Source organism: Euphorbia lathyris, chromosome 4, assembly GCF_963576675.1.
Source record: "Euphorbia lathyris chromosome 4, ddEupLath1.1, whole genome shotgun sequence".
NCBI lineage: Eukaryota > Viridiplantae > Streptophyta > Magnoliopsida > Malpighiales > Euphorbiaceae > Euphorbia > Euphorbia lathyris.
Genome location: NC_088913.1, coordinates 55,905,916 through 55,915,512, shown reverse-complemented (window position 1 = coordinate 55,915,512; position 9,597 = coordinate 55,905,916). Strand labels below are relative to the sequence as shown.

General features: G+C 35.1%; 1 protein-coding gene across 2 annotated transcripts; it reads right to left on the bottom strand.

Moving 5' to 3' along the window:
• Window positions 1–220: 220 nt before the first annotated feature.
• On the bottom strand, window positions 221–8,122 carry LOC136226428 (ABSCISIC ACID-INSENSITIVE 5-like protein 2). 2 transcript variants are annotated; one of them, XM_066014902.1, is made up of 4 exons: window positions 7,974–8,122; window positions 6,045–7,128; window positions 5,854–5,925; window positions 221–579 (listed from the first exon to the last, which is right to left on the bottom strand). In XM_066014902.1, the coding sequence occupies exons 2-4, from the start codon at window positions 6,855–6,857 to the stop codon at window positions 499–501; spliced, it is 966 nt and encodes a 321-aa protein (XP_065870974.1). In that variant the 5' UTR covers window positions 6,858–7,128; window positions 7,974–8,122; the 3' UTR covers window positions 221–498. The 2 variants fall into 2 exon arrangements, with proteins under 2 accessions (XP_065870974.1, XP_065870975.1); XM_066014903.1 differs by having other exon boundaries at window positions 6,045–6,993.
• Between the last annotated feature and the right edge of the window lie 1,475 nt (window positions 8,123–9,597).

Below are 9,597 nucleotides of genomic sequence, written 5' to 3'. Positions count from 1 at the left end.
ACCAAATTCAGGAACTACTGATGCATTAAGCCTAAAAAAGGCTCAATTATAGAATACACATATTTAATGCTATTATGCGTTTGTGAAATTCTTAAACTTTAGTAGTGTAAATGCACAAAAATTATGATGAAAGACCCAGATTCACGTGGAGGAAACTCCAAAGGTTTGAGATAAGAAACTGAAACTGAGTTCGAATGAACCTGTACATACCAAGCATGTGTTGAAAAACTGAAAACTACACATTTTGGACAAATTTTAAAAGACATCCAAAAGTGAAATTACAAGAAGTCATCATATGAAAACTAGTTCAGAGTTAGAGTAGATACAAGAAAAACCCCATCAAAGACTGTAGATGCCTGCCAGACCGCCACTTTCAAAGCTCATCGTAGTAATCCCTTTTTCTCTTTTAAGTAAACTAAAAAAAAAAAAAAAAAAAAAAGAAAGAACAAGCCAGAATATAAGTTACATCTACAAAACTTCCTCTTCCACTTCCAGGCATTAGAATGGTGCTGATGTTGTTCTGCGGAGCTGATATTTCGGTTCAGGGATGGGGATACTTGGCAACATATTCTCAAGCTCCTACAAAATGAATTACAGCAGGTTACGTATGAATTATTGCTCCTGAGATGGTTCTCAATTTTAATATCTCATAGCTTCTCATCTTCAACCTACTTAATATTCTACTATAAATATACAACATTCCAAAATAAATCCAAAAAATAAAAAATGTACAGGATTGATATAGTTCATTTCACCATTCCAATAAACCAGTTAATGCACGATCCGGGAGAAAAATCTACAGGCTGCATAATCGATACTCGGGAGTATTAGAAATCTAGTCCTGGGAAAGAAATGTTTTTGCAAGAGAAAATGTCAACTTTGCTCTCAAGCCATAGACTGATGAAGATAATAGAAAGTCACCAATGGATAGGTTTAAATTTTCAGGTTAATTTACATTCCTAAGCAAAAATATTCTGACATGGGGGAGCAAAAAACAAAATGTGGCTGAATTTACAGCTGTGGAACAAGGAATTTGCAAGTTGATATGCAGAAAATCATTCTTGAAGATTTAAAGAGTAAATGGGATGGATCAATAAGCTTATATTATGATAAAGCACAATTGAATGAAGCACATTAAAATCAGTACCATATTCATCAATGAATTCAAAATGGACAGTGGATTACATGCATTCCCTATGTTCCTATCCAGGGAAAGAGAATGCCTTAGTAGGACTGAATGATCATTTTGTAACGCATTACCTCCAAGCTATGAATTCAATCTCTACTCACCAGCTCAGCTTATGGGGGACTGTAGAATTAGGCTACTTTGCATAATTCTCGTACCTGAGGCGATTCCTAATTAAGTGAAACTGTATATCCTTAATTTAGGAACAAATTTTTAGGAAGTTGCCTATTTCTCCTCTCTAACTGTTGTATATAAACAACAAGCATCCTGGCTGTCATAACGTTTGTATTGGTATGATGAATATTTTTTTGACTTCAAAGTTTCAGTCCAAAAACCCATGACAGTTAAAATATTTCTCTGAGGATTGAAGTCTCTCGGAGCAATAATGGCATCTTTCTGTCCCACTCAAAGTATGTCCTAGACTTATTGTGGAGAAAGAGAGAAGGATAATTGAAGCCAAACCACACCGTGTTTATGTTACAAAATGTGAAACTCAAGACGAAAGCTGGATACGTATTCATTGATTCAGGATGTCGCAAGGATAATTGACAAAAGAAACTACCTCATAATAACTCATCCATGCATTGCCTTCCCACTGAGTGTGGTCAGTCAAATTATTATGCAATCTCTTACAACCTTAAAATGTGCTGCTGTAAATCACATATTGAAGTACCTCAAAAGAGCTCTAGGTTATGGGATTCCCTACAAAAATCCTGGTCACTGTAACATATAGGGATTTCTGAAGCTAATCAACTAGGTGCTCCTACAGATAGATGTTCCACAATAGCATAATAGTGTTGTAACCCAACCAAGTGCAGAATATGAATATTAGGTTATGACGTATGTGACTTGTGATTTGATGTGGCTAAAAGATTTAATATCAGATTGGAGTTAAACAGATACAACCTATGAACTTATGGTGTGATAATCAACCAACTACTCAAATTTCTTTTTATCGTGTTTCATGAGAGAACAAAATACAAAAATAGATTGTCAATTTTGTTCATAAAAATCTAGAAGAGTTGATTTCCCTCAAGCATGTCAAAATAGGAGATTGATATGTTTCCTAAGGCCTAAGCTAGGAATCGGGTTAATTACATAAAATTTAGTGCATGATTGACACCTATGCTCCAGCTTAAGGGTGTTATGAGTAAGCTGTATTATTTTCACCTTTCTTAGGTGTAGTATGTGTCTGGGTAAAATACCCCTGATTATTCTTGAATTTTCCAACAAGTTCCGAAAGTTACATAAAAAATCAATTTGTGTTATGATTCTTATGAAACCCCCCAACTTTGATTTCATTGAAAAACAAAAGCCATTTCAACCAGAATTCGGTCATCAACAAGACAAAAATGCCACATGGACATCTACACAAGTACAATTGCACTGATGTATCTTTGAAACGAATCAAGTAGATTAAAAAATACTAATCATTAAAACAAAGGCTTAATACCTCCACCACTCCCTCAACTTATCCCATCTTGTCACTTAGCCCCCTCTACTTAGTGGCCAACCCATCAGCCCCTCAACTCAACAAATGTCATACATATGGCCCCTTTTGTGCCTACATGGCCTTGAGTACACCTCCCAATACACCTCATCCTGATGTGAACCCTTCCTTCATTGCTTTGAAGAGACATAAAAACCTAAGGGGCATCAAGTGTTACATTTGGTGAATTGAGGGGGCTAATAGGATGCACAAGATGAGTTGAGGGGGCTAATCCATACCATGTAGGCATATAAAGGGGCACAAAGTGTTACATTTGTTGAGTTGAGGTGGCTGATAAGTTGGCCACTAAGTAAAGGGGGCTAAGTGACAAAATGGGACAAGTTCAGGAGGTGGCTGAGGTATTAAGCCTTAAGAAAAAACACACGAATCCACTAATTTCATTGGCTTATCATCATACTCTATTTTCTAAATTGAAATAGAGATATCTGATAAGAGTGCTTTTGTGATAATAATCATGTTTTTGTGGCATTTTCAAAACCTATAGAAGTTCAGAAAAAATCAGCCATTTTTATCTATGAATACACGTAAATCAACATGTGAAATACAAACTATTTCTTCACTTGCATAGATCATTAGCAAATCCTAGCAAATTCTTTGACTCAAAAGCTGCAAATCACATTAAACATTCTTCTTATAAATTAGCACATATGTCCAATGTCTTAACTATATGAATGCAACTACTGCTTATTCAGGAATTAAAAGTATTGAATGTCAACAAACTTTAAGTTAAGTTTCATTACAGTCAAAAAATTCCAGTTCAAGTAAAAGAATACCATTGAACTTCAATTAGATTTCACAAAAATCAAAAACCCATTCCTTGCTGAATTGTTGGCTTGACATCTTAATAAATATTGATCAGTGACACATAAGAGCTACAAGCACAATATGTGCCAAAATGGTGCTTTTAACTTCATGGTCGGGTAACCACTACAGTACATGTTAGAGATGTCATAATTAGTCCTTCATTTATTCTTAAAAATGAACTCAATATGTACCAAAGTTGCCTATTAATCTTATCCATAAATAAATCTCGTCAAAGTTTAAATGCAAGTTAACCCTTTTCAACTTTCCAGTTTCCTCCTAGCGTATTTCAGGGTGGACCAAAGTTCAAGGATGATGATTGGATATGCTAAGAAGATTGGGTATTGTACTACCTTCAAGCACTTAAAAAGCTGTCTTAAGAGTAAATCACCACCGACATTTCTTCCCGAAAATTCTCATACGCCATAAAATATGGCTGCACCATATACTTTGTGAATGCGCCGCCTTCTTCAAAGTTATTAAGTTATGCTTCCTGCTTTGTTCAAAGGACTAGATACTAGATAGTGAGATCTTTCATTGGGGTAATAAAAGCATCTTTATTCCTTTCACATTAAATACTTATAACTTATCAGAATTGAAACAAAAAAAGTGCATTTCCTCTTAACTACACAACAATGATGACTTCAAAGCAGCACGGAGAGACAATGGAGAAAGTATAAGGAATAGAAATTGACAAAGATGGAGAGGAAATTTTGAGAGATGGAACTCTATATTCTTTCCAAGGATAAATATTACATTTCAGTTTAATCAGAAAATAAGTAGATTTGGCTTGCATAGGCCCAATTAGGTTAAACTAACTGTTAATCACCACATCATCGGTTTAAAAAGGGTTACGGTAGAAGGTACTCTTCTGTTATAATTTTATTGTATTTGAATGTTTTTATGTAATAAAATGAAGTTCAAAGGACAAAACAAAAGTGAAAACATAATAAGTTTGAGGACCACATATAAATGTTACCTTATATTGACATATGGGTTCATCCATTATTCCAACTATTTTAGGTGCTAGATGGTTTATTTATTTTGTTGCCTTTTGTCATAACCACACTAAAATGGTGACTTGAAATAGAGATAAGTTTAGAAGCAAAGTGGAGAGGGACGATGAAAAGAGAGGATAGAAGGAATAGAGACATACAATAGAAAGTGAAACGTGTTATAGGGTTCAAATTCTATACACCTTTCGGTAAAGATGGCATTTCATCTTGAATCAGAAAGATAGCCATGAGTGACAGGTGGGATCCATCTATTATTCCATTTGGTGATGTTAATTCCAAAGGCACTCACCTAGTCGCCCAGGCAAGGCAAGGCAACATCAATGAGGCATTCCTTCGGAAAATAAGAAAGATTAACAGTTTGGAGCTGTGATGCACAGAAACGCTTGAGCAGTTTTCCAGCGTTTCTTGGAGATGTGGTGGGTAACGGAACTTCCTGGAAACTGATATGAAACGTTTCTGTAATTATGAAAAATATGAAACTCGTTTCCAAACTCAGAGACAGTTTCAGTTTCCATTTGATTAGGTTGCTGAACTATTCTATTGCAATTCCTATTCAGTACAGGATTAGAAAAACTGGAAAACTTAAACTTCCTATTTGACTCAAAGTCTCATTCTTACTTCTATTTAAAAAACTTACCACTTATTTTTCCTATAAATTATTGAATCTTGAGCGAGCTTGAAACCTTGAAAAGGCAAAGCGAATTTCTTGTCTAATTAGACTCAACCATCTCAATAGAGGGAGTCATTAGAATTTAAGCAGAAACAAATTCCCTAATGTAAGTCTTGGGAAATGAAATCGTCAAGATATCCATCTACTTCATCGCACTCTACAATCATTGACAGTGACAATAGAGATTATTAAGTTTATGTAGAAATTAACATTCCTATTTAGCTTTCCTCCCAAATATAACTGAGAAAAGAAATCTTTCGAACTATCTCATACCTTTATAAAAAGGCTAGAATCAATTTATGACTTTAGAGGAACTTGTTAGAATTCGTGCAGAAATTAGCATTCTTCAAGTTCCCTTCTAAATTGAACTAAGAAAAGATATCTTCAGAACCAACCTTGTGTTCAAGGTACTCAACAATGATTCAAGGATTCCAATTAACCCCACAAAAGCTACTATGAAGCTAGATAATTTTAGATGAAAATTCCATTGCTCAATTAAAACTATTTGTTTCCAAGAGAGTTCATTAACTCAAATGAAGATATCCTCCTCAAAATCCATGGGAAGAATAAGAAAGAAAACAAAAAATGCAAGCACAGAATTCATCACATGTTTCCCAAAAGGAAGATGAACTAAATTAATATCTGAAAGATGGAAAAGAAAATATCTTACCTTCCGTTTTTTCAGCCTCTCATTTTCCTCTTCCAACCGAGACACTTTGTTCTCAAGCTCATTTGTGTAAGCCTGTTTGACATATGTTTTGTGATCATGAAGCAATAAAGAAACAAGAAATCGAAAATGATAATAATAACAATAAAGAATAAAGGGAAAAAAAATATAGGGGATAATTAATATAGCACAACCTGCTTCCGCGCTCGTGAACGAGCAGCAGATTCTCTGTTTTTTATCATTCTCTTCTGCCTTCTTTCAACAGTCTTCTCAATCATATCCTCCGGTGCGCCTCTTTTCCTTGCAGGTGTCTGTACATCAGATAATGCTCCCATTAAAGGTGAAGGCAAGGCTAACTGGTTCTCAGGGTATGGAACATCCATCACTGGGCCAGCCCCCATGTGAAGAGGCTGTGGCATGGGTTGAGCTGGCACATATACCCCCATCATGCTCTGTTGAGGATGCTGAAACTGTGGATGTGGGTATTGCATCCACTGACCTTGTTGAGGGAACTGCGATCCTATGTTTGTATCAACCCCAACAACAGCACCACTATCTTTTTTTTCCACGGATGCTTCAGCAACCACCCCGGCTTTAACCAAGAAATCTTCCAAAGTCATCTCTCCCAATGTAGGCTGCCTTTCCCTAGACTTCTTTTCCCCATTACTTTTACTTTGTTGAATGTCTCTCCAAACTTCATCTACTGTCTTCTTGCTGAGAGCACTAGTTAACGACAGACTTGCCTGACGTTGCAGAGCAGTTTGGTTGGCTAATTGTGTGCCCTCAACTTCCAAACCCACGGACTGGTTAGCTTCAGCTGTCCATACATTCTTCAGAAGTTCGTCAAGGTTCATGCTGCTTAACGGTTTCCCAAGATCCCCCAGCTGATTTTCAACTTCATCTAAAGTTAGACTATAAATAGAGTTCTGCCGTGCCAACAACTGTAACTGAGCTTGCTTGCCATTATTACTACCATCACCTTGTGATCCCATTGTCTGAATCCCCATTCAACAAGCTTCAAATGAAATACTCATTCTAATCTAAACATAGAAACCCTTGGAACAACAGCACATCTGTAGTCTCTCTTTTTTTCTTCTTAAAACTGTATGAAACCAATCTTCATACTCAGTCCTAGTGAGGAAGCTGAAAACAACCCATCAGATTTACAGAAACAAATGATCATTTATTCTCCTTGGAGTTCATATAATTGATTTAACAAAACATGATCACTCTATGGGAGCACTCCACCATAATCAAAAGAAAACCTATATCTACAGTCTGAAAAGGAAAAGGAAACAAGCAAACAAACAAAAAATCAGGATTTAAACGATTATTATTTTCAAGAAACCCCAATCAGGAACATCAACAAGCAGAAATCTTTAAAACTAAGCTGCTCAAAATTCCACATAAAGCAACTATATATATATATATATATATATATATATATATATTCCACACAACAGAACGCTTGAACGTGGAGGAGAAAATAATCAAAACCCTAGATGGCAGAAAACGATACACCTAAATGCACAAACCATTTACATAGTATAGAGATAAAAGCAATTAAACATAACCCCTAATAACAAATCAGGCAAACAAACCCATTTGAATCAGAATACCCTCAAAGAAGCGAACAAGGGGATTAAGAAAATGCGTCATTCATTGCACTGCACAGACATCGGGGTAAAGAAAAAATAACAGAGGAGAAGTTATAATCCGTGACATGCAAATGCAAAAGACCAAAGCTATAGCCTCCAATAACAAAAATCATTAAAACCCAAACCCGTTCAAAGAGAAATTCACACCAGACACATCATTTCCGGGACCTAAGACAATTAATCAAGAGGAATGAAACTCTGCATGAAATTCAAAATAGAGAAATCGAAGCTTTAGATGTAAGCAAATGAAAATTTGTGCAATTTGAAGTGAAAACAAAAAGGAAAAAAGCGAAGCCCAAAAATAAAACAAAGGAAAAACTAAACAAGTCCGGTTGGAGACCAAAAATGGAAAAAAAAAATGGAATGGGAGTGAGAAGGAAACTGAAAAGTTTGAAAGAAAATGAAAAGTGAGGAGAAAAGAATGATTAGAAAAAAGAAAAAGAGATGGAAAGAATGAATGCTCACTTTAGTTGTTGCTGTGATCTGAAGGGGATGAAATGATGTTTGGATTTGAAGAATTTTTGGTGATGATTCAGGTGGAAATCAGCTTGCTTATGCTTATGAAATTTCAAGTGATTGTGTAAGAGAGAGAGAGAGAAGCAACTCCCCAAAACTGAAAATGGTGGAATATTAATTTTTATTTTAGATTATATATATATATATAGTTTTAATTGGTTAATTTTTATAAAATTTATTAATTTGATTTTTTGAAATTCGATACTCTATGAGCGACCTCATGCGTTATCATAGGAAATCCCACTTATTTGGTCCATCATGCCACATGCAGCCCTCTTTTTTTCTTGGAATAAGGGCTCTTTTGCTTCTTCTTTTTATTTCTTTCAATTTTCACTACCCACATTTTAATTATCAACTCACTAGTCCTCCTACATTCTTAACTTTAAATTACATCAATAAATACTATAATTTTATGTTTTTATAAAGTCTTATGCTTTAAGATCTTAAATTGTATTATTTGAATTAAAAACATTAATAAATTGTTTTTATTCTAAGCAAAATGTTTAAAAATTATGAACGCTTTAATGGAGAAGCCAAATTTTAACGGGTAATGAACCTGGATCTATTAATAAATAAATCAATAGATTTAGGTTTATCTCTTGTAGTGCAGATTCGTTGAATAGCAGCGGAAATAATTAATCTTGGCTCCGTATCACCGGTTTAGGAGGTTACCACACTGAAGGAGTAATCTTCGTTGTTCCCCGAACTAAGAACGCAACCCTAGGAAAAAAAGAGGGAGGGGCGGCGGTTAGGAGAGAGAGTGTGCCTTGTATAATCTCTCTTGTGTATTAAGTGTGTTAGGTTTAGCCTTTTTAGCTGTCTATTTATAGCTAGGTTAAACTTTTAACCCCCAACCTTAATCCTAAACTGACTAGGTTGCAGATGGGTCATAAATGGATCGGTAAATGGATCAATGTCCGTTTACTCCATTTATTCCTACATCTCTCACTCGCACGTAACGGAAACATATTCCATCACTTTGTCTCGTTCATACTCGCAAATAATTCCTGCGACCGGCATATAATTGAGAACTTAAACGTTGTATACTCGTTGGAGATATACAACCTCTCGAATTACGTGTGTAATTAAGAAATGGTATGTTTTATCCTAGACTTCATATCACATCCACTATAATTGTCATTATCTCAACATTTCATCTATATTCACAAGAGTGCACATATGCACAATGTTGTCCTAAAATGTAAACACTAGCAAGTACACTAGGTACAAGTAATATAATGATAAGTAAGATATTGGCCCCATGAGGATAGAATAGTTGAACATGATTACTAAAAAAAAATGAGAACAGTCAGGTGTTGAGGTAACTAATCACTTAAATTGAGTTGATGTTTGATTTGAAAAAATAAATTGGTAAAGTGAGTTAAACAATAGTTTTACTTTCAGATTTGGAAAAAACAGACATAAAATAACATGAGCAGAAATGATAGTGAACGGACACTTCTCTCCTTGTTCACTAAGTTAAGTATCTTTGGCTTAAGGTATCTTTCACGAAAAACAGTTGAGTCAGGTGTCATTTGTTCCAATATTTTTTAAAAACAATTAAAATAAGTCT

Coding starts and splice junctions, on each gene's coding strand:
- LOC136226428 (XM_066014902.1), bottom strand. CDS start 6,857: ATGGGGATTCAGACAATGGGATCACAAGGTGATGGTAGTAATAATGGC. Junction 5,926..6,044: donor GTTCACGAGCGCGGAAGCAG/GTTGTGCTATAT, acceptor TATGTCAAACAG/GCTTACACAAATGAGCTTGA. Junction 580..5,853: donor AGAGGCTGAAAAAACGGAAG/GTAAGATATTTT, acceptor TTCATTTTGTAG/GAGCTTGAGAATATGTTGCC.